The 25,729-nt window shown below is 38.0% G+C and overlaps 1 protein-coding gene across 1 annotated transcript; it reads right to left on the bottom strand.

Annotated features, from left to right (window-relative positions):
* Positions 1 to 263: 263 nt before the first annotated feature.
* Positions 264 to 25,448, bottom strand: MCEE (methylmalonyl-CoA epimerase). The gene is made up of 3 exons (XM_046653616.1): positions 25,339 to 25,448; positions 16,394 to 16,569; positions 264 to 674 (listed from the first exon to the last, which is right to left on the bottom strand). The coding sequence occupies exons 1-3, from the start codon at positions 25,382 to 25,384 to the stop codon at positions 522 to 524; spliced, it is 375 nt and encodes a 124-aa protein (XP_046509572.1). The 5' UTR covers positions 25,385 to 25,448; the 3' UTR covers positions 264 to 521.
* Positions 25,449 to 25,729: the final 281 nt, after the last annotated feature.

Here is a 25,729-nt window from a genome sequence, read left to right as displayed (position 1 = left end):
CACTATCACCCAAAGCACCTGCCCATAAGGAACTTGTGAACGTGAGTTGTTCCAGAAGAGCAAAAATGTTGAGGTTAAAACTCCTTAAACAGTTTGCTCTAAAAAACTCTCCATAACATCCTTAGAAACCATTTTGTTCCAAACATATGGCCATGCAACTGTCAGCTGTCCTTTCATAATTCCTTTGTGTATCTATCTCACCTCATACATACACACACACACACAGATCCTTTCATACAGTCAACACATTACACTCAATTACCTCATTTTAGAACAGAAATAATTTATTTCTATGAATATGATTTTAATAATATTCCCCAAGTATTCAGTAATCAAGGTTTTCTCCAAATCAGGAAAAAAAATCCAAAGTAATTAACGAACATATACATGAATAATTTAAAAAATCTCTTTGTGCAATTTACTTTTTAGCTTTGAAAAGTGATAGAAGCAGTAAAGGACTCAATGCCAAAGTACATTTTGATGAGGCTTTTTCAGCCCAATTAGTTTCTTGCAAATATATATCAAGCTTGCTCCAATTCCACAAGGACACCACCACAGTCTTTAGGATGGAGAAAAATCACTGGTTTTCCATGTGCTCCTATTTTGGCCTCTTCACTTAGACTACGGATCTTCTTTTCCTTCAAATCCATCACAGCTGCTTTTATATCATCCACCTTGAGAAAAAGGAAATAAGTAAGAACACACTTGAAATCATAAAAATACTAAATTATAGTATCTTAAGACTTAGAAGAAACTTCGCAAGCTCATGTGGTCTATCTCCTCTGTCTTTGGACAGAACTATTCTTATTATCATGAAAATAAGCGTCATACTTCCAGAGAAGGAAGAAAAGTTGCTAAATTTTCCTAGGTGAGCAACCACAATGCTTAAGAATTTTCATCATTAGTAAATAAACATTCCTCCTTATAATGTACATAACGTATGCTATACTTTATAACATTTTCTCCTAGCACTACTATTGGTGATATCACACAAATTGTTTTTTTCCTAGGGCCTTGGGTTCCTCATCCATAACAGGGAGATGAGGCCTGTCATATAAATGGGCAAGAGATTAAAATGAGATAACAGATAAGAAGCTCTTGGCACAGTTTATAGTAGGTTCTCAACAAATATGAGTGCTTCCCTGATTCCCAAACTTCCCACTTGCCAAACTACTTGGTTATTTCTTTTGAGATTAAAACTTCATATACACGAAAATCACTATTACTATCACCAAAATGCTTTTCTCCATTCTAAAAAACCCCAAACATTTATAACTTTTGCAACTCTCTTCTAAATCATTTTTTAATATTTATTGGCAGTCTAGGAGAAGAGAAAACATATCTCTATATACTTGATGGAAAAATGATTCTCCTCTGTCTTGGAAAGTCATTCATTTAGACTTGGAACCATGTAAAGGTATAACATGAATCCCCACATTCCTAGGCAGTCATAAATCACCCTGGAGTTTAATGATCTAATAGTATTCTAAACAGTAAAAAAAAAAAGCACAGAGAATAACACCCATGTACCCAAATATAGATGTAACAAATGTTCATATTTATACAACCTTATTTTCAAAGAGCCAAGGATATATACTGGATTCTAAAACTGGTCAAACAACTGATGGGGATGTTACTATAAATAAACTATGATTTCTTCAAAGTGTACATTCTACTTGTACATTCCTGATGATGTTTCCTGTTAAACCTGATAGCTATACCAAAGTCATGCCCAGACTATGACCATGGTCATTTCATGCTATCTTGAAATAGCTGGTCTATTCTCATCTTTTTCAGAACAGTAGGATTCTTCCTGACAGCTCACCTTTTTGTATCTGGACATAATGAGTTTCATTTTATTGAATTTGACCTACTTTCCCATTTTCCCAGTTGGTCTAATATCAGTCTTTCCATTTAAAAATAATTTAAAAATTATACAGTACTGAAAATTTAAACATACAAAACCCACTAAGTACCCCTTGACTACCACTAATATCACTTCCCTCTCCAGACATAACTATTGTCCTCGGTTTGACATATGTTCTTCCAAATCTTAAAATATATTTGTAATCCTTGCATATAAGTGTAATAGTAAAGAATTTGGCCTTGTCTAAAGAGACGCCTGGCTTTGACTTCTGGGAGATAATTTATCTAACCTGACAGGAGTGTCTTTTGCTGTTGATTTCTGGGAGATAACTTATGTGACCTGATAGGAGTGTAGCTGACCAAACTGGGTCTTAAAGTAGAGCTGGCCCTGCCCAAGTCTTAGGGTAGGGAATGGCCATGCCAGAAACCATGTGATGCAGGGTAAGAGCTATGAGTTAGATCTGGAGACTGAGTTCAATCGTGGGCAATCAATCAATCAATCAATCGTGCCTAAGTAATAAAGCCCCAATAAAAACTCAAACGTGAAGTTTGTGTGAGCTCCCTTGGGTGGCAATACTTGATGTGTATTGTCACACATCAATGCCAGAATGGTAATGTGCCCTGGGGAAAGTGGAAATTTTGCATTTGGAACCCTCCCAGACTCTGCCCTATGTGTTTCTTCCTTTGGCTAATTTTGATCTGTAGGCTTTCCCTGTAATAAACCATAACCATGAGTATAATAGCTTTCATTGAGTATTCAGTGAGCATTTCTGGAAAATTAGTAAGCATGAGGGTGGTCTTGGAAACCCCATAAATTTGCAGATGGTATCAGAAGTGAGGGTAGTCTTCTAGAGGACCCTAGTGTCCTCTAAACTTGATAGTTGGCTCTAAACTTGACTAATAAGTATATAAATTAAAGTTATATACCTATGACGTCTTCTGTATGTATTGTTTGTATTTGCTTTTTTCGTAATATATCTTAGCAACTTTTCCATGTCAGTAATATAGGTCAACAACTTTTTAACTACTACATAGTGTTCTAAATAACTACTTTATAGAAACACAAAAGGTGACCTAATCATTCCCCTACTAATAAACATTTAGGTTATAAAAAGCTGAACTCTTCTCAATGGTTAGATGCTAAATTGGCCTTCCCTGGTGTTGTCAATTGAACAAAAGAGAGCTTGGTGATTGAGTTCATGGACAAGATTCCACTGACATTTGAGGGTATATGCACATGGCAGGGACTGGTGGAAATAGATTAAAAAACATTAAAGCAAAATTAAAAGATATGGAGGACAGATTGAGACACTCTAACAAAACTTAGCTAAAGAAAAAGAGATAAGATGGAGTAACAGCAGCAATATTTAAAGAGATAAAACTGATAATTTTCCATAATTGAAGACAGACATGAGTCCTCAAATTAAAAGTACACTTGAGAATGAAGCAGAATAAATAAACCAATAACTATATATATAACAGAGAAACTGAATAACATCAATGATACAGAGAATATCTTAAGGGCTCTCAGGGAAAAAACAACTACCTACAATTGAACTGACAACAAACTCTTAACTAGTAATAACAGAGACCAAAAGACAAAGGAGTAATGACAAAGTGCTGAAGTAAAATTACCTCAATCTAGAATTTTAAACTAGCTAAATTATCATCTAAGACCCTTGCTTACACACATACCCCTAAATGACAACAAACAGACAAAGGAGATATAACAACCAACTGCAACATATGCACATTATTATATAAGTCAAACACACTATAAAAAGGAAAGTTACATAAGACAAAAAAAAAATATTTTGAATATCTACTGGATATTTGACGATATTAAATGATTACCAGATTACCATTAATTTTGTCTGAGGTGTAATTATGATTTTGTGTAAATATGTAACAAATGCTACACACACACACAACTAAAATATTTAGGGATGAAATTACATGATGTTTGGGAATGGCTTCGAATTAACATAGGAAGAGGGAAATGGGATGGAGGGAGTATATATGGAATAAGATTGTCCATGAATGATAACTGTGGATATTGGGTTTAGGTACATGAGAGTTCATTACATTATTGTTTTTTTCTGTGTGTGTGAGGAAGATTAGCCCGGAGCTAACATCTGTAGCCAATCTTCCTCTTTTTGCTTGAGGAAGACTGTCACTGAGCTAACATCTATGCCAATCTTCCTCTACTTTATATGGGATGCCACCACAGTGTGGCTTGATGAGCGCTGCTGGGTTTACGCCTGGGATCTGAACCTGTGAACCCTGGGCCACCGAAGCAGAGTGCGTGAACTTAACCACTACCCCACTGGGCTGGCCTCAATATTGTCTTTTTTTATGTTCAAAATTTCCTGTAAAAAGAATTAAGGCTAACCACTAAACAAATAGAACTAAATTCTGTAGTCTCTAAAATAATAGAGGGAGAAAGAATGCAAAAAAAAGTTTCCCAACCAAATAGAAGGCAAAAAGAGGGGGAAAAAAACAAAACAAGAAAGGTAAAAAACAAAATATGGTAGAAAATAAGTTCAAATAAATTAGTAGTTATAAATGGAGACATTAAAATTATTAATTGTAAAATGACATTATAGGAATGAATATAAAATTTTAAAAATATATTTATTGATTGAAAAAGATATATCTAAACAACAAGAAAATTCAGCTATATGCCCCTTGGAAGAGATATACCTAAGCAAAATCACAAAAAATGAGTAAAGGGATGGAAAAAAGATATATTAGGCAAATATTAACCAAAAGAAAGTTGATATATCAATATTAATATCAGATAAAGCAGAATTTAAGGTAAAATACACTAACAGGATAAAAACAGATTAAACCTAAAAATAAAACAAAATGAACAATCCACCAAGATGATACAACAAACTCGATTCTGCATGTACCTAACAGTATTGCCTTGAAACATAAAAAGCAAGCCAAACATGCATAGCCCTCATTATCTGACACATCAAGCAGACAAAAGATTATTAAGGATGAAAGACAAGTTCTAATAGTTCTCTGAATATTCTGGATATAAGTCCCTTATCAGACATATGATTTGCAAAAATTATCCCCCATTATGTGGATTGTCTACACAAAAGTTTTTTTTTTTTTTTTTTCCAGGAAGATTAGCCCTGAGCTAACATCTGCTGCCAATCCTCCTCTTTTTGCTGAGGAAGCCTGGCCCTGAGCTAACATTCATGCCCATCTTCCTCTACTTTATATGTGGGATACCTGCCACAGCACGGCTTGCCAAGTGGTGCCATGTCCATACCTGGGATCCGAACTGGCAAACCCTAGGCTGCCAAAGCGCCACATGTGCACTTAACTGCTGTGCCACTGGGCTGGCCCCAAAACAAAAGTTTTTAATTTTGATGAAGCCCAACTTATCAACTTTCTTGTTTATCACTTGTGCTTTTGGTGTCATATCTAAGAAACCATTGCCTAATTCAAGGTTGTGAAAATTTATGCCTATGTTTTCTTCTAAGAGATTTACAGTTTTAGTTCTTACATTTAGGTCTTTGATCCATTTTGAGTTAAATTCTTTATATGGTGTAATTTGGCTTTGGGTTTCTTTTTCTTCTCCCCAAAGTCCCCCAGTACATAGTTGTATATTCTAGTTGTGAGTGCCTCTGGCTGTGCTATGTGGGACGCCGCCTCAGCATGGCCTGACGAGCAGTGCCATTTCTGTGCCCGGGATGTGAACTGGTGAAACCCTGGGCTGCTGAAGTGGAGCGTGCGATCTTAACTACTTGGCCACGGGGCCAGCCCCAGCTTTGGATTTTTCTGAAATGCTGTCTTGACTCAGTTTTGCAGCCCTGGCTAGAGACTGATCAGTTCTCCTTCTTGAGCAACTGATTTAAGTCCACACCCAACCACTTCCCTTATCAGGCTCTCACACTCTGGGGCCAGTACACGCCCATCCTAATTGCCCCAGAGACAAGTACTAGATAACATGGTACAGTTCCTATGCCCTAGAGCCCAGAGAATAATTCAAATTAGCCAATCTAGAGGGAGACTGTGAAACCTAGCTAACCCTACTCCACTTGCCCTACTAAGCTGCACCTTACAGCTCAAGAATGCTGTTACCCTGTCCTCAGGTGAAACCTCATGTGGCCTATATGACAGCCTTCTCTTATTTGGAGCTGTAAGTAACAAAGAGTTTTGCCTTTCATCTATCTGAGTATTACTATGTTGTGTTTGGACATCAAAAGAATCTTTAAATCTTATAAAACATATGGAGTGAGGTAAGAGCTCCAATACATTCTTTTGTACATGTATATCCAGTTGTCCCAATGTCATTTGTTGAAAAGACTATTCTTTCCCCACTGGATGGTCTTGATATCCTTTAAGAAAATCAACTTACTGTAAATATGAGGTTTATGTCTGACTGTTAATTCTACTCCATTGATCTCTATGTCTACCCTTATGCTAGTACCACACCATTTTGATTACTGTAGCATTGTAGTAATTTTTGAAATAGAGAAGTGTGAATCGTTTAATTTTGTTCTTCTCTCTCAAGACTGCTTTGGCTACTTGGGATCCTTTGTGTTTCCATATGAATTTTAGGATTAGTTTGTCCATTTCTGCAAAGATGCCAGTTGAGAAACTGATAGGGATTGCACTGAATCTGTAGATCAATTTAGGAAATATTGCCATCTTAACAATATTCAGTCATCTGATCCATGAACACAGGATAGCTTTCCATTAATTTGAGCCTTCTTTAATTTCTTTCAACAGTGTTTTGTAGTCTTCAGAGTACAATTTTTGCAGTTATCTTGTTAAATTTATTTCTAAGTATTTTATTCTTTTTGAGGCTACTGTAAATGGAATTGCTTTCTTAATTTCATTTTCAGATGTGTCTTGTTTTTTTAATACAGATATATGATCTTTGCATTTCAATGTTTAATCCACTTACATTTAATGTAACATTCACATAGTTGAGTTTGAGTCTATCATCACCATATTTTTATGTCTCATTAATATTTTTTCCTCCTTTCCTGACTTTTGTTTAAACATGTACTTTTGTAGTGTTTGATTATCTCCTTAATTATCTTTTATTTTCTTAATGATTGTTCTAGAGTGTACAATATACAGTATGATCTTATCAGAGTCTAACATTTATGTATAGCGTAAGAAACTTACAACAGTATACTTCCATTTGCCCAACTCTCATCCTTTATATCATCATAAATTTTATTTCTATGTTATAAACCCTACAGCACACTTTTAAAATTTCAACGATCAGTTGTCTCTTACATAATCAGGTAAGAAAAAAGTTATTATTTTAACCTACATATTTACCATTTCTGGTGCTCTTCACTCATTCTAAAGACCTGAGTTTTCACCTAGTATTATTTCCCTTCATCCTGAAGAACTTCTTTGGTATTTCTTGTAGTGCAGGTCTGCTGGACATGAATCCTGCCATTTTTTTTAAATTTAAATTTGTGTAATTTAAAATGTTTTCATTTCACTTTCATCTTGAAGGATATTTTCATCAAGTTTAGGATTCCAGGATAACAGGTTTTGTGCTTTGCTTTTTTTAGACTATTTTTTTTCAAAGAAGTTTTAGGTTCACAGAAAAATTGAGGGGAAGGTACAGATTTCCCATGTAACCTCTGCCCCTACACATGCACTGCTTCCCACATTATCAACATCCCCCACCAGGGTGGTACATTTGTTATGACTGATGAACATCCACTGACACAGCATTATCACCCAAAGTGCAGTTTATCTTATGGGTCACTCTTGGTGGTGTACTTTCTATGGGTTTGGACAAACGTATAATGACATATATCCATTATTAAGGGTATCATATAAAGTATTTTCACTGACCTAAAAGCCCTCTGTGCTCTGCCTATTCATTCTTTTCCTTTCCTTAGAATCATACAGTATATAAGTTTTTCAGATTGGCTTCTTTCACTTAGTATTATGCATTTAATATTCCTCCATGTCTTTTCATGGCTTGATAGTTCATTTCTTTTTAGTGCTGAACATATTCCATTGTCTGGATTTAACAGTTTATTTACCCATTACCTACTGAAGGACTGGAGTAGCCTTTAGTCTAGGACTAATTTTCCTCACTACTAAGGCAAAACCCTTCTGAATACTCTACCTAATGTCCCAGAAATCACAAGGTTTTTCCACTGTGGTTGGTAAGAACACAAACGATTCCAGTTTCTGTGTAAAGACTGTTCCCTCTAATACTTTCAAGGGGTTCTATTCCCAGCCTCAGGGAGCTTTCTCACATGCATGCACTGCTCAATATTCAGATGAAGACTTGAGAGGTACTACAGACCCCTGGAGAACACTCCCTATGCAGCTCTCTCCTTTCCAGTACTTTAGACTGCAAACTCAAATCACTGTGGCCTCTCAAGACTCCCAACTCCTACCTCCTCAACTCAGAGAGACTGCTAAACTTCACAAGGATTCCTCCGTCCCACACTCCAGCATGGAAACCCTCCAGCCAGTAAGTGAGGAAATTTCAGGGCTCATCTTTTTTGTTTCCCTCCTCTCAGGGATCAATGTGTTGTGCTGCCTGATGGCCAAAGCCAGAAAATCATTATTTTATATATTTTGTTTAGATTTTTTGTTTAAGGCAAAAGGATAAATTTGTTCTCTGTTATATCATCTTGAGATGATAATTCTAAATTGGCAGGCTTTTGTCACTACCTGAAAAAATGTCATTACATATGTCATTTAATAACTTGTCTTTTTTTTTCCTCTGATTACTTTTAAGGTTTTCTATTCATCTTTGGTTTTCAACTTGACTATGGTGTGCTGAGGTATGGTTTCATTTGCATTTTCCCTGCTCGGGGTTGCTGAACTTCTTGAATCTGTGGGCTGATGTCTTACCCCAGATTGGAAATGTTCTTGTCCACTATTTCTTCAATTATTGCTTCTGTTCTATGCTCTCTCTCCTCTCTTTCTGGGACTCCAACTATACTCTGCTAAAACTTTCGACCATGTTCTACATCTCTCTTATGCTCCTGTTTGTTTCCTTTGATATTTTTTCCTCTTGAGTTTGGACTCTAGCTTCTACAACTGTAAGAGGCTAAATTTCTGTTCTTTTAAGCCACCAAGTTTGGGTAATTTATTCTTTTTTCTACCTCTTGTAGGTTTGAAGTTTTTCATAATAGAATCATGACTTTTTTCATAGTGCCCTTTTGATAACTTCTATTCTATATATGATCATGGATATTTTTATTATCGAACACTCATCCTAAGTACAAATATTTACAAGTCTGATGTTGCATCTCAATTTTTAGTATACTGCTTCTTCAATATCTCAATCTAAGAAACACTTCTAACATTTAATGTTAGATTTTTTGAAAAATGCCTGACATTGTACTATCACTGACTTTAATTTTAAAGATCTTGTATCATAGGGGCTGGCCCCATGGCCGAGTGGTTGAGTTCGTGCACTCCGCTGCAGGCGGCCCAGTGTTTTGTCAGTTCGAATCCTGGGCGCGGACATGGCACTGCTCATCGGACCACGCTGAGGCGGCGTCCCACGTGCCATAACTAGAAGGACCCACAACGAAGAATATACCACTATGTACCGGGGGGCTTTGGGGAGAAAAAGGAAAAAAATAAAATCATAAAAAAAAAAAAAAAGATCTTGTATCATAGTCATCTTTTTTGTTAAAATTTTGCTATAAAATTTACAATTCTTTAAGAGTACTCTTAATGTTTTGTTTGGCAATAATAAAAAGAATGAAATAAAAATGCCTTAATTTTCTGAACTGAAAGTAGATGCATTATCTACTTTAAGGGTATAATAAATGCCAGGCAATTTGATTTGAGAAACTAAGTCTGTCCCCTTAAGTAATAAAAATAACACAGTCAACAACAACCCATTAAAAAAAAACCCTTCTTTTCCGGTCCTTTGCACAATTACAGTTGTGCATCACATAGCTCTGTAAGACCTTGAATACCATGGGTGAAAATCTGGGCTATACATCTGTGTCTGGAAATTTATTTTGATTTTCTTCTGTCATTTGAGAATTAAGAGTGACAGTACTCCAAATAGGAAATGTTTGGACTATCATAAGCAGAATTCAGAATCTTCAGGTAAATCTTATACTTTCATCGGTCCTCAGCTCCCTCATCTGAAAATAGCAATGCAATCTTGTTTGTTTGAAGGTACAGAGTTGAACTAAATAACATCTTTTTAAAAACTTTAAGATATGTAATTCTCAGTGGCCAAATTTTACGAAGCAATAATAATATGCTACTTTTAATGGTGCATATTTTGATTAATTTCAAGAATATAGGCTATTTTATATAAAATTATAATGGTGCTAGTTGGTATCAATAATGAATGAACTTAGTTCTCCAATATAAATCCATAAAAGTTAAAATTAAAAGTCTGAATAAAATATCTGTTATAATTGTCTTTTCCCCCAAAAGTCAAAACTAAGTGAATTGTGCAACTCTAACATTGTTCTCACTTTGCATGGGGCTCAGAAGGTTCCTGTGTATTCTTGGGAATTATTTCAGAAGGGCAGACTTTACCTAAGCTTCTATATTTGCTATTGTCTGGTGGTAGCTAGGTAAAAAGTTTCCCAAATGCTGCTTTCTACTGAAGTTTTACTAGTTGATATTAAAACATTAAAAAAACCCACAAAAAACAAAAAGTAAATTTGTTTAATTGACAGGACTCTTTTATTCCAAGAGGATTTCTCCTTTTTTTCTTCTTTACTTTTTCTCAGTAATAAAATGCCCTTTCTTTTACAAAATGATGTTAACAGTAGATAGAAGTTTAAAAAATTCTCCTTACTTATGAGCACAAAAAGTTAAAAACTTCATCAAACTCCCCAATTTTTGTTTTGTTCTCTGGAAATGTTATCATTCCATGAATGATAACATATGGGAACCAGTGATACACAGATCACTTGTAGAACTTAGCAACTGCCCTCGTCACCCCTATCTGAGCTCCTACTCACTATGCCAGGCCACTCAAGCCCCTGCATCAAGGCCTCCTAACCCCACTTGGGTTAGGCCACTCCATGTATTCAAGTCCTCTTCACGCTGCTTGGGTCCCAACCTCCTGCAAGAACTATTCCAATGTGTACACAGCCTCCTCACCCTGTTCAGGCTTTGACTCCCCATACCTGCTCCCACCCCAGGTGGATGTCTATCTCACCCTTCTCAGGCCCTCACTCCTCATCTCAGGCCACCCCATGCAAGGACATCCACAATCCCACTTAGATTCAATTCCCAACATCAAGTCATAATCTCCCACTGCATTGATGCACTCCTCACACAACTCAGGCCCTGATTCTGCAATGTGGGTGTTTCCTACACACACAACCACACACATGTACACACACGGTGTTGATGCCTCCCTTGCCCTGTTCAGCCTCTTATACTCCATGCTGCCCATCCCACACACATACACATATGGATGCCCCCCTCAACATGCTTGGCATTCAACTCCCTGCATTAGGCAGGCCTCCCATGCTGATACCCTCCTCACTCTGACACCTCAAGCCTAGCTGCCTTTCTGCAGGTACAACTTTCCGACCCCACCCTGCTCCAAACTCTGATACCCTGCGCTGGACCTCCCTCCACACAGGTACCCTACTTGGTCTCTGGCTTTCCTATGGCAGTCCCCTCTGGCTTTCTCTGGCATCCCCACTTGTGAATGCCGTCCTCACCCTACTCTGGCTCTCCCCACCAACGTGGACAACTATTTTGCTCTGCCCTACCTAAAGTCTTCAGGATTGAATTGTTCAAGAAGGGAAGGGAAAGATAGGAAGGTGGAAGGGGTATCATTATTTCTAATACCGTTTATTTTCCCTTTTGTCTTGGCAACTAGAAAGCAATATTTGGCAGAACTAGTAGGTATACCACTCTTACCTTTAGTTTTATTTTGACTTACATTTCGTCTTTGCTCTAATTGGCACTGTTACTTAGGTTTATCCTTTTGTATCTTACAGACTGAATCTTGGTTAGTCACCTCTATCCTCTGTGGAAAATGTAGGGCATGTGTGAGTAAATGAAGCAAGCAGGTAACTCCAAGAGGACAAGGACTTGGGATTTTGTTCAGCTACATATCCCCAGCACCTAATGCAGAGAAGGTCTGAGTGATACTGAAAGTACTTAACAACTAGGAACATAATATAGACAAAGTGCAGCAACCAAACAGAATAGAAGGGACTTTATCCAGGAGCAGAGTCCTGGAGGCCTCCTGCTACGCTGAATATCAACCCTTGACTTGCTGACTTGTATGTGTTGGGGTTATGTCTGAGAGGTCCCAGGGAAGGGTCCTTGTGGAAGTAGGATGTTACTCAGGAGGTTTAGAGCAGCAGCTATTTACCAACTAGCATGAAAGCATTTAAATATTTTTACAACCTCAATAACAATTTGTTGAATAAGTAAATATTTTCAGTGGCCCTTGAGGTTTTCACTGTGACATATGTTGCTGTCTGGGTAAGTTATTTAGTGAAAGCATGGCTAGTTCTATTCAATACTAGAACCATCTCCTCAGGGAGAGGCCTGCAAAAGGCAGGAAGCACACATTGGTAGCCTCAATACAAGGTGGGCCAGAAAACAGCAGGTTCCTCAGTACACACACAAGCAAGAGAAGAGACTGAACCAGACAACTTCTAAACTCCTGCTGGTGAAAGGCAAACACACAACTATAAGAAACTTGGGCAAACCTCACGAGAGAAAATGGAAATCCAAACTGAACTTTGACAGAAAAATGTTGATAAATGATGTGATACCACTGCGCATATGAGAAAAAGGACATTCTGTCTAAAATTCTTGTTGTGTCAGCTAAAAGCTACGGCGCATGCCCATAACAGACCCACTGCTAAACCAGAGGTTTTATTTGAGGTCCCAGTGAGAAAGAACATAAAGCATCCATCCTAGCGATACTTACAGAGAGGAAAATCATTTCTCTGATGGGTGGATTTAACATTTTAAAAGAAGGATTAGCATTAAAAAATAAATAGCTATGAACCATAAAGCTGGAGAAGATTGTAAGCATTTTCAGAAGACACATTTCTGAAAGTTGCCTTTTCCCAAAACAGGAAAAGCTGAAGTAACTGGTTTTTGTGTATGTGATATTTACCACCTTCTACCTTATTAAATACCCATCTCTTGAGTCTCCTTATATTTACAAAGGCTAGACAGCTTGCCTCCTCTTGCATATGCAAATGCTGCTGGTTCCCACTCTGGCTATTTGAAAATAAAGTGTCCTAGAGCTTTTAGAAGTTTCACACATTTCCTTTCGCTTAACATTAATACATTGATGGCTATAGCACTTTCAAAATGTGTCTACAGATTCTTTGCTACTCCTCCCATCAAGAGGCATTCAGGATCTATGTCCTCTCCCCTCATGTCTTGAAGACTCACTTATGACCAACAGACGGCAGCAGAAGTGCTTCTGTGGGACTTCTGAGGCTAGGACAGAAATGGCCACGTGGTCCCACCTAGCTCTCCTGGGACACTCACTCTGGCTAGTAAGAAGTCACTAAGCCAGCTGCCCAGCAAGAAGTCCAACTATCCTTAGAACTACTCTCAGCTTACAAAGCTGAAGATATTACCTATAGTTACTCCTGCTAGAAGACCTACCTTAGCTCCCAACTGTCAGCCAGCATCAACCACCAGCATGTGAATGAGGCATGTGGGACACCCAGCCCAGGTGAGCCTTCACATGACTGCACCCCTAGACCATATTTGACTGCAAACACATGAAAGGTCCTAAGCAAGAACTGCCCAGCAGAGCCCTCCCCCAAACTCCCAAATCACAAAATCCTGAGCAAAATAAAATAGTTGTTTAACACCCTGAAGTTTTGGGATAATGTGTGATACAGCAACAGTAATGAATACCAAAGAAGTATTTTCTGACTAGTTCTATCTCTTTTCGTTCTTTCAGTGGAAGCCAATTTCAGACCCAAGTTGTATTAGCCAGAAAAGACTAGGTTATACTGTGGGAAAATAATTAACCCTGGAATCTCTGTAGCTTCATTCAACAAAAATGTATTTCCTGTTCAAGGCTAGGTGAGGAATTTTTCTGTATCTGGTGAGTCGCATATGGTAACAACTTCATCTCACCGACTGTGCAGCAGGCAACACTAACTCTCAAATGTTTCCATCTTACAGCATATCTTCATTCAGAAAAAGTGTCACGCTATCCTGGCAATACTATTTTTTAAAAATTACCAAGTGGGGCATAGATTGGTGGCTTCCAGTACCCACTCTCCCTTTCTTCCTTTTAATTATAGCAACCCCTATACTTTAGAAGGGCACATAACTGCCTGACTACAGACTATACTTGCAGCCAAGTGTATCACTTACTAAGCTGGGGCCAATGGGACACGAACAGGAGTGATACGTGTAATTTCTAGATCATCTCCTTAAAGGTAAAGGTACTTTCCCTGTATTCTCTCTCTGCTTTCCTTCCCCTCTGGCTGGTAAATGGTGATGCCTGGAGCATCCATGTAAGTCATGTTATGGATGGCAGAACTGCTCCATTAGCCTGGGAGAGCTCACTATTAGACTGAGAACAGAAAAATAAAATCTATCTAGTTAAGCCATTTTATTTTTTATGGAGAACAGAGAATAATGAAGGGGGGGTGTCATACTAATGACATACTAATTAGCAACTAACTAACCACTTTTGACACCTTCTCCTATTATCTACCTTCATTTTATACTGACATACATTTTCACTTCCCCATTTTAATCTCTACTTTTGAATTTGCTGTTACATTACTGAACTTCCACTTTTCTTTACTTAACTGAACTAACTCACATAGCAGCTTCCTTTGAAGGCATGGCTCTCTGATGTAGAACACAGCCAGTGTAGTGTGGGAGAGGAAGAGTGGATTCAAAGGCTGAAGATCCTGCTTCTCATCCTGGGAGGGTCTTAGACAAACCCTCAAGTCCACTGAAATAAAGACTTACAGCCAAAATTAACCTCCTAAAAAAGGGATAAAGGTTAAATATTAGGCCTTGCTTAGCTCCCTGGCCTAACATCTTACGGCTCTTCCACCTCAAATTTTAAACTCAGCTAATGCAATGAAGGCAATCTGGCACCAAGGCTAATAGTGCAGACCCTGGAATCAGAACAAATCCCGGTTTAAACCCCAGCCTTGGCACTTACTACTCATGTGACTATGGGCAGGTTACTATTCTAAGACTCAGTTTCCTCACCCATCAAATGGGGTTAATAGAGCCCTCATTGAGTAGCTATGAGAATTAAAGAAAATAATGCACGTCAAGTACTTCATATATTGCCAGACAACTCTGTTAGTTATGATAACATTCTGCCTTTCCACATGCTATTCTCTTTGCCTAGAATACCTTCCTCCTCTTGTCCAACTGGGAAATTCCTTCATATTCACTGTAACACATGCCCCGTGGTGCCCTCCAACCTCCTTGGCCTGCCTGGAGCAATTAATCTTTCCCTCATTTGTGCTACTGAGGAGACACATATATTAATTCTGCTTATCACAGTACACCGTAATCGCCTGTTTAAATAGCTGCCCCTCCTCCCTGTGGGCATGGTCCATGTCTTATTCCCTGATGAATCCAAGTACTCAGTAAAGTACATATTGTAGGTTCTCAAATGTTTGCAATACGCACTGAATAAATCCTTGAATTCACTCTAGAATCAACTCTTCTCTCTTCTGTATTAGGAATGAGGCCTAACTATTAATTATGTCATTCCTTCTATCAAAAGAATTGTCCTATCAAAATAACTTAAATTGAAGCATAATCCGTACTGATGTTCCAAAAGGCAGTTATCTGAACATGAACATCTACAGATAAAGGCTCTCTAATGAGAAAGTTCTTATCTAACATTTCATGTTTTTTCGGGACTTGTTAGCAGATGCAATTGAGAAGATCTTAAAAATCACAGTCGGTAATTGAAAATGTATGGTTTTTGTAATAAGGAACAGTTATTAGAATTTTAAGGATAGAAAATAATCATAAGAATACTTAGCATATATATAGAAATTCTTACTTTATCAAGTCTTTTCACTTGCTTTTTCTAATTGCCTTGTGATAGTGAAAGCAGTTGTATTCTCATTACATGGGAGGTCATAAGTGATCAGTAAATTCTATAGTAAAGACTCAAATCTGTTTTGGTCAACTTCAGTGGCCTTTAAGGTGGCTGTTGAATCCATAATCCAATTAAATATATTATTATTTGCAGTTTTCAAGAAAGAGAACATATCTATGGACCCATCTTTGAGTAGGACCAATATTACCATTCCCCTTAGAGAATGTAATAAAAGTTTCTGATGACAGTGACAACACATAGTCTTAAAAAGTAAAAGATATTTTGGAAAAGAGAAATTTAAAACAGAAAGCATTAAAATAATGAAAATACCTCAATGCAGATGTGATGCATTCCTCCAGCCTTGTTTTTCTGCAGAAAGCCTGCAATTGGACTCTCATTTCCCAATGGATGAAGCAGTTCCATCTTGGTATTTCCCAGGTTGACAAAAACAACAGATACTCCATGCTCAGGAAGAGGGACGGCCTCACTTACCTGGGCCCCCAGTACATTCTCATAAAATGCCTTGGCCTTTTCCAAGTCTGGCACTGCTATTGCTACATGATTGAGGCGACCCAGGTTCCACACAGGACCTGCCACTTGATGCGAGGACTGTGATGTGGAAAACATTCTTACTGTTGGAAATGGAATTTGAAGTCTGGAAAAAAGCCCTGAAAAATTAAACAGCCATTGATATCCTTCTTTTGAAAATTAATGTACTTCTAAAATTAATTTTTTAAAAAACTACATAACTTATACATGTAAAAACTATTTATATATCTTTTTATTATTGAAATTAAATCGGGGAGACAAATGGAAAAACTTATGTTAAAATTACTCACTCTGTTCTGAAATAACTGTCTAAAATTAAAAAGCTAATTCTGAGCTTTTTAGATTCAGAACAAAGAATGACATTTTCCATAGTAAGTTATATTTACTGATAACACTTAAAGAAGAGCTGCATATCATTAAGAATTACTTGCTCTTCTCTGCATTTCACAAAGGGTAAGTTTGAATGTGACAGTGAAACAACGTATATTTAGTGATGAGAACAAACAATTTTATTCCCTACCTATAGCCAATTTTTTTTCATTATATTCTATAATAGGTTCATTAAAGCCATAACCAAATGGTACCTTTTAATGTGTAGTTTATTTGAATGATTATCAACTAAGGAAAATATCTGATTGTTGGGGGAAAAAGAAGCAAAGATCAAGAGGATTCTTAAACTTATGAGAAGTTCCTCTGAGACCAGATTTGTTTGTTTCTTTCTACAATTTTGAAGGAGAAGAAGCAGAACTGCTTTTGAATGTGAAGAAATTTCTTTCATCCGGAAACTGAAGAGGCCTACAATGTGTTCTCCTCGTGTGTTATTCTATTTCTCCAGTCCCCAAAACACTGGATTTTAAGAACCAGATTCTCCCCAGGATGAAAATTATGCGCACGTACAAGATCTAAATATAATCTTATAAAACCACATCACTTAATAAAAAAGTGTGAAATAGCAATTTGAAGAACACATATTTTAAACAATAGGTTGTTAGCTCTTAATGAAAAACAATTTAAACAGTAGCTAGTATCACAGAGCTTCAGCTAACATAAAATTAATTCCAATTTACTAAAATTTTTGATAACAAGGAAATTAAAGTGACACTATTTGATTTTGTTTAGTACCATAAACCTTGTTGGGAAAGGCAGTCTTATGCTCAGTCTTTCAACCTCCACTTAGCCACATAAAGATGCGCCTTCAGGCTGGAACGCTTCCTTGCCAAGAGACAAAGAGCTCACAGAGCCCGTACCGGGCTTATCACCTTGTGTGGGAATATCTTTCCCTCTTTCAGGCTCAATGAATGTTCCTTTGTCTTTGCTTAAAGGGTACATGTCATATGGCCAACCCCACTGTTATATGTGTCCTCCACTGGGAAGGGACAGGGTCCTTTCTATTGTGGCACAAGAAGGGTGTGTGTAGGCCAGTTGTCCTGTGCTGGCCACTGGGAAAGACCTATTGGCCATGGGGGACTGATACCCACTACTGAAGCTGATCTTGCTCTGTCTCTTCTCTATGTAGTAAAGTGTTGCTCCATTCAGTGCTGTGTTCTCCTTGGTGACTCCAATACCAAGACGCAATGGGCAGAAGTGTTTAGATTCCTCCCCTGAGATTGATAACTGCTGCATGGTACTCTGCTCAACAAACCTGATACATCATAGCTCAGGAGAAGGCAATATTCAGCCTAAGATGGTCTTTCGTTATCCTCCAGCCTGCATTATTGATAACTAAAATACCCAAAGATTCTCATTATCAATAGGCTGACAGAGCCTGGTTCTATGCACTTACTTATTATCATGAAATTCAACTGTATTCCAACCCAGTACACACATGTGTCAATGTACAACTGAAAGTAAACTTCATAAAAAGAATACCTAATCCTCACTAAATGTGATGTGCGCTGATATTTTCTATACTATTTTATTTCAGTTAAAAAAATATATTGGTACTACCTCCCACTAAATGTATACCTTGCTGGTTTGCTATGAAGATTACATATTTGGTAAAAAAAATATAATACAATGTCAGACATATATAATAGGTGTACAATAAATTCAGTCATTCTTATTGTTAATGACATACAATGATTGTTTGCTAGTTGAGTGGCATGCAGGGTTATCTGCGGAGAGTAAGAAACTATCTTGAGGGCATGGTGGTAGTGAATTTTAAAAATGCTAACATCCAACAAAATCATTGGTCAAACTGCTTTTCCCTTCTTTCCTTGCATCTCAACTATGTGTGCAATTTGCAATGAAAGTTCAATATAGAATGTATTTGTATTAAAAAAAAAACCTGTAGATAGGATCAATGAACTTTAGAGTAATACGCACATTTATAAGTTTGCTCTGTGAAATTTTAAGCGTATGTCAAATATTGAGTCTAGGTATTTCTGAATTCTCCTTACCAGTGTTCTTGCTACTAGAGGTGGGGCAGCTGGGGGTTCCTTGGCAGATGTCCTATTATCAGCAAAGGAACATATAGAAATGTCAAAGGAACAAATGAGAGGTTCAAGTGAAGGTAGTTTTATATATTATGTCAGTTTACTTTAGGGACATTTCAAATACTCTGACACTAAAAAGGAAGCCCAAGCAACACGTTATTGGAATTTTCACTGCAGTCTATCTCCGTAACTTCCTTATCATTTGGAAGTGGAAGAAGAGGAAACAGTTTACTAAAATGACTGGTTCTTCTTCCTTTTAATAGAACACAAAATCTTTTTATATGTTAAGAAAACAGAAAGATAATAACATCTTTATAAAAGTAAAAATCAAGACTTTACAGCTGTATAGGTTTATCTTATCTTTAAAAATGTAAATTAGTTTGAGAAAGGAAAAATCACTTTATTGGCTTTATTTGGTTCCTAAAGCATATGTTCTAGGAATAAGACGAAAATAAATACAGTGATACTGGTAAGAATTCAGTAATTCAACTTCTTTAAAAAGAAAGGTTAAAGATATAAAAATGGCCAAAATCACATGGTAAGATACTCAACATCCTTAACCACTAGGGAAAAGCAAATCAAAACCACAATGAGCTATCACTTCACACCCACAAAAAAAATGTTGATGAGGATGTGGAGACACTGGAACCCCTGTACATTGCTGGTAAGAATGTAACATGATACAGCTGCCATGGAACAGTCTGGCAGTTCCTCAAATAGAATTACCGTATGACCCAGAAATTCCACTTCAATGTACCCAAAATAATTTTTTCTTTTTGAGGAAGATTAGTCCTGAGCTAACTAACATCCACTGCCAATCCTTCTCTTTTTGCTGAGGAAGACTGGCCTTGAGCTAACATCTGTGCCCATCTTCCACTACTTTATACATGGGGCATCTGCCGCAGCATGGCTTGATAAGCAGTGTGTAGATCTGCACCCGGGATCCAAACTGGGGAACCCTGGGCTGCTGAGACCATATAACTGCTATGCCACCAGGCCGCCCCCAAAATAATTTAAAACAGGCACTTAAACAAAAACTTGTATACAAATGTTCAAACCAGCACTATTCCCAATAGCCAAACTATGTAATATTATTCACATGTGTACAATGAAATATCATCCACACAACGGATATGAAGTGCAGATACATGCTACAATATGGGTGAACCTTAAAAACATTACGCTAAGTGATAGAAGCCAAACATAAAAGGTCATATGTTGTATGACTCCATTTATATGAAATATCCAGAACAGGTAAATCTATAAAAACAAAAAGCAGAATAGTGATTGTCAGGGGCTGGAAGCAGAAGGGAACAGGGGGTGACTGCTTAATTGGCATATGGTATCCATTTGGGGTGATGAAAATGTCTTGGAACTAAAGGTGATAGTTGCACAACACAGTGAATGTAATAAATGCTGCTCATTGTACATTTTATTTAAAATGGTTAATTTTATGTTATGTGAATTATCTTAAAAAAAAAAAAAAAGGATGATCCTGGCAGTAAAAGTCTACGTGTGAAATGTGAAATCCTGTAGACCAAGCAAATTGGACTATGAAACATGGAATAAGGAGGCTAATGATATAGATCCTTATAGATCCTTAATAAAAAACTTGTGCTCCTCAAAAGTTTTTTATGAACTCAACCTTTAAAAAATTGTAGTTTCTCCTTTGATTTTTGTCAACTTTTAAAAGATATCTGTATTTTAGGTTGCTATCCAACTGGTAGGAACTCACAACTCTTTAGTTCTGGGTTTCTCTGCCTCCTATCTCACAAAGATACAGCAGAATTGCATTACTTTGAACTCCATAATGTGTAATTTGTGACTGTTCTAAAAAGTTACTTTGCATGAATAAACTACAATGTATAAATGTGTGAATAAATGTATCACATACTTAAAAACAGGAGCGTTAAAAAAAGAGGATTGTAAAGATGAGTATCTACAAACTTAAGAAATACACGACTTTCACACGTCAGGAATCTGATGTACAAGAAATAGATATGTTACCAAATCTGGTGTTGTATATTAACTCTAATTCCTATCTTTCCTTCAATATTGGTTCCTGCTAAACACTTTTAGTGCCTTGACTTAAAAATAACATTGCATGTCTTTCCATTCAGATTATACTTATTTCAGACCAGGCTTGCTAAACATTGTCTCCAAATAAGTAAAGGTTTAGCTGCAAAGGTCTATAGACTCAAATACACTAATAATAAGGGTACTTACTGTTTAAAGAAATTATATGTTAAACTAGTACATAAAGTGTCATAAAACTGTGAATAAGAAAGTTTTCTTAACAGGTTTATTGAGATATAATTTATATACTATAAAGATTACTTGTTTGAAGTGTACAATTCAGTTTTTTGTATATTTGCACAGTCATGAAAATTTCACATAATTGAATATTAGAACATACAATAAGTTTTTAGGTCTGAATTTTTGCACATCTGGTTTGAGGAGACATAACATACTTAGCCATTCATGAAAAGTGCCTTCAAGTTACTTTGGCAAGAAACCCATACGTTTTCAGCATTCAACCAGTGGATTTCACAGCACTATATAAATAAACCATGTTTCTGTTACCTCACTTACATATGACTCCATAATAAAAGTAAATCTTTCCTCATAGTCATGTAACTTGGCCACTCTTGTCTCTTAACAGGTTCAATTTCCATTTTGAAAACTAACTTTTTTCATGAAGCCAATCCTTTGCAAGTTGAATTGGAACTTATTGTGTGTTTAATCCAATTCATTTTTCTGAGCTTCTCCTGTTTTTCTGTGAAGTTTTATGTTTCTTAAAAGTGGGGTCATAACATAAAATTACCATGTGATACACCAATCCCACTTCTGCGTATATATCCAAAAGAACTTACAGCAGGAACTCAAAGAGATATTTACCTACTCACGTTCATAGCTGTATTATTCACAGTAGGCAAAAGGTGGAAATAACCCAAGTGTCCATTGACAGACGAAAAGATAAACAAAATGTAGAATAAACATACAATGGAATATTATTCACCTTTAAAAACAAATGAAATTCTGACACATGGTACAACATGGAGGAACCTTGAAAACATTATGCTAAGTGAAACAAGCCAGTTACAAAAGGACACATATTGTGTAATTCCACCTATGAGTCACCTAGAGTAGTCAAATTCATAGAGAGAAAGTAGAATAGCTGGTTACTAGGGGCCTGGGGGAGGGGATAATGAGGGAATTATTGTTGAATGGGTACAGAGATTCAGTTTGGTACGATGAAAAAGTTCTGGAGATGGATGATGGTGGTGGTTGCACAATATGAATGTACTTAATGGCACTGAACTGTGCAACTAAATATGGTTAAAATGGTAAATTTCATCTGATGTATATTTAACCACAATAAAAGAAAAAAATAGGATAATTTAGCAATTCTAAAAATGCATATATAAAAATGCCTCTTCTCTAATATTCAAATTATTATTTATATGTTCGCCTTCAGGTTTTGTGTCTAAGTATCACATAAGAGGCAGTGTGCCTGATGGTTAGGAATGGGGGCTCTGGCTCTAGCCTGCCCTGGTTCAAATCCTGACCCTACCATTAGCTGTGTAACTTGGGCTAGTTACTTACCCTCTCTGTGCCTTTGTTTTCTCATATAGGAAGGTAATATCTACCTCATAGAATTGTCATGAGAGTAAAATGGGTAATAAAGGGTTTTAGTAAAGTGCCTGGCACAAAGTACATTATTAATTCCAAAAATTATCATTATTGGCACTTTTAGAAAGGTTACATCAATAACCTGATTATAAATGTAAGCATCTCTGACTTCTAATACATTTTATGCTTTTAAAGGAAACAGTTGACTGTGCATCTACCCTAGACACGGAACTGCACTTGTCTTAAAAATCTTCTTCAATAACTAAAGATTGCTTGTATTTGGCCACTGTTTTGGCATACCCAGTGTTTTTGTATTAACTGCTTCATTTCATCAATCCATAACTTACTACATTTTATGACAAGGACACTAGTCTCCTTTCACTCTGGAAAATTTATTGGCTGGCTGATTTTAGAATATCTTTGGTAGTATTTCAGTATTTAGTGACTACTGACATCCTCATGGAATACTGCTGCTAGAAGGCATTATAAGCACAGTATTCTTTTTGCTTTTTGATATAGCAATACTGATTTACAATTTTTCTAAGTTAAGATTAGTTGCTTATAGTAACTCTCTGACTTACACTACTCATGACCATTGTTGTTGTAACTTGTGAACTCTTTTTAATATCATATAGAAGTGGAAACTATATTTATGATAATTATACCTTTCAAGAACCTATAAGCTGGTTATTATCCCCAATGCAGACCGGCCCCCATTAGTCTCTAGGCATTCTCCATGCTGCTGGGATTTATCAGCAGTGGAGGACTGATCGATCCCATGGCACACCATCTCTCTGATTTCACCTCACCTTTCCAATAAAGAGCCATGGGTTTAGTTCATCATTAGAGTTATGCAACAATTACTACTCTGTAATCTTGCCTAATCCTGTAACTCTGCCTCAGCAAAGTGAAATCACAAACTCTGAAGTGGGAGTGAATCATGTGATAGCCCAGCTCTGCCTATTAGTCATCATGGCCAAAAAAGTGAGATAACAGTAATAGTTCACTAGCCCTTTAATCCTCACAATAACTCTACGGATCAGATATTATTATTTTTCCCATTTAGATACAAGGAAAACAGATCTGACTATTTTCTTCAAGGTCACACTAAGTGGCAAAGCTGGGCCTCAAGCCCAGGTCTGCCTTACAGCAAAGTTGATGTTGTTAAGCTATTACATTTAGTTTTCTCATTTCTCTGAAATGTTTTACCATTCTTTCGATTCTCAATTTTTAATATCTTTAGTGTTCATTCTATGAACAATATCTACTTTCTAAGAGATAATAAGAGATGACTTGCTTTTTTTGGTGAGGAAGATTGGCCCTAACCTAACAACTGTTGCCAATCTTCTTTTTGCTTGAGGAAGACTGTCGCTGAGCTAACATCTGTGCCAATCCTCCTCTATTTTGTATGTGGGACACCACCACAGCATGGCTTGATGAGTGGTCTGTACGTGTGCACCTGGGATCTGAACCTGTGAACCCCAGGCTGCTGAAGGGGAGTGTGTGAACTTAATCACTATGCCACCGGGTCAGCCCCAAGACTTTTGGTTTTATGAGTTCTTTTGCAAAGGGCTATTGCAATGGTATGTGAACTAAGAGGCTGACTCGTATTTTACCAGGGAGAGGACAGAGGGGCCAGGAAAGCATGTTATTATCAAACTTGAGTACCACCTGTTAAGTATAGATTCATTTTAACAAGCTATGCTCGGCCTGTAATATTTTTTCACATGTACGTATCACCTCTCTAAACTACTTAAGTGCTGAGACAGCTGAAACCCTATGGTGCACTTCTCCGTATGTGGATCATCACTCAGCCCTGGTGACTCGCAATGAGAGATGCAGAAGAAACTTTGTGGTTGGTTAGAAGGACGACAGCCATCAACAGAGAACTGGCTCAGTTTGAGAGGACATGTCAAAGGATGACTGGAACTGTGCATTTCAGGAGGAGGAACAGAGAGAGCACTTTCCAGGAGAGCTGCCTAATATTAGTGAAGGCTCCTCCCCTTGAACACTTTCTGAAGGTGCTAAGCTGAGGGTTTATCACAAACGCTCAGGAGTCATTCTGAGACATTACCATTTGGCACATCCTTCCTAACAGGGAATTTCAGATTCAGGGCAACAGCTGCCCTCTGATGAGGGAGGAAGAGAAGAAACCGGAAGAGGAGAAAGTGGGTGGACTGGGGAGTCACAACGGTTGTTTCTGAAATCACTGACTCTAGCCTTTTAGCCTTTTTGTTTTTTAACGGAGATGTAGACAACTCTAGGAACCTTCCAAATCCGTCTGCCTTTATCTTTCTTGTTTATATACAAGATAATAAATATATTAGGGCGCGTGGGAAAAAACCACTCCCTTGGTATTCTTTCCAGAACCGACCTTCAAGCGTCCCCAGGGGGGTACTGGAGGTGCTCGGAATTCAGCTCACGCTTTTGACAGGACTTGTCCTTTTGCTGGTTTCTCCCCAGTCTCTGATGCTGCGCGGTAAACTAGGACACTGTCCCTCTGCCATTTCCGCCAGTACTTGTGTCCCAGCCTTGCTGTCCCCTTGGACAGGTTCCCTCGCCTCTCTGGGGCCACATATAAAAAGTGGCAACGTCAACTGCACACCCCTCCAAGGGTGGCTGTGAGACTCAATTACAAAAAGGAAATCTCCGCGCTAACCTGAGGCGTTTCTGGAAGATTCCCTCAGCCTACAGGCGCAGATAGCGGCCGCGGGGCGCTGCAGGTCTAGGTGCTCGGGCCGCCCGCGGCCTGCTCGGGCCCCTGGCCTCCGGTCCCGCGCGTCCCGCCCACGGAGAGCCCTGAAGTTGCGGGGTATTCACCTAGGCCTAACGCGCTCACGGCCACCGCCTTCAGCACGCGCGCCATCTTGGAAAGCGCCCCGTTGAGTCCGGCGTGCGTCCGACGGGCCCGGGGCCCGGCCGAAGGGAGGGGCGACCTGGCCAGGGGGCGGGGCAAAGGCTGAAGGGGCGGGACAGGCGAGGCTCGGGGCGTGGCGAGTGTTGCTGCGTTCGAGGGTGCTGGTGGCGGGCCCGCTCTTCTCTTACAATACAATGTATTGAAGCCACCTACTGTATTTAAAGCAGAAACTTAAAGCGAGGACGCGTCACCCCCTGTGGGCCCCTCGGGAATAGAAAACATAAAGTTTGGAGAAAGTTCAAAGGCGCTTGGGCTGCCCAGTGGCTCTTTTTGGTTTCTCGCCCCGCCCCTCTG

Source organism: Equus quagga, chromosome 2 (assembly GCF_021613505.1).
Source record: "Equus quagga isolate Etosha38 chromosome 2, UCLA_HA_Equagga_1.0, whole genome shotgun sequence".
NCBI lineage: Eukaryota > Metazoa > Chordata > Mammalia > Perissodactyla > Equidae > Equus > Equus quagga.
The sequence above is the reverse complement of the archived record's forward strand: the minus strand, read 5'-3'. Positions and strand labels throughout refer to the sequence as shown.

What these genes read in the sequence shown, in the direction of transcription:
- MCEE (XM_046653616.1), bottom strand. Translation starts at nt 25,384, where the DNA reads ATGGCGCGCGTGCTGAAGGCGGTGGCCGTGAGCGCGTTAGGCCTAG. An exon ending in CGTGAGCGCGTTAGGCCTAG is followed by an intron (nt 16,570 to 25,338) that starts GTGAATACCCCG and finishes TTAATTTTTCAG; the next exon opens with GGCTTTTTTCCAGACTTCAA. An exon ending in AGAATGTACTGGGGGCCCAG is followed by an intron (nt 675 to 16,393) that starts GTAAGTGAGGCC and finishes CTTTTTCTCAAG; the next exon opens with GTGGATGATATAAAAGCAGC.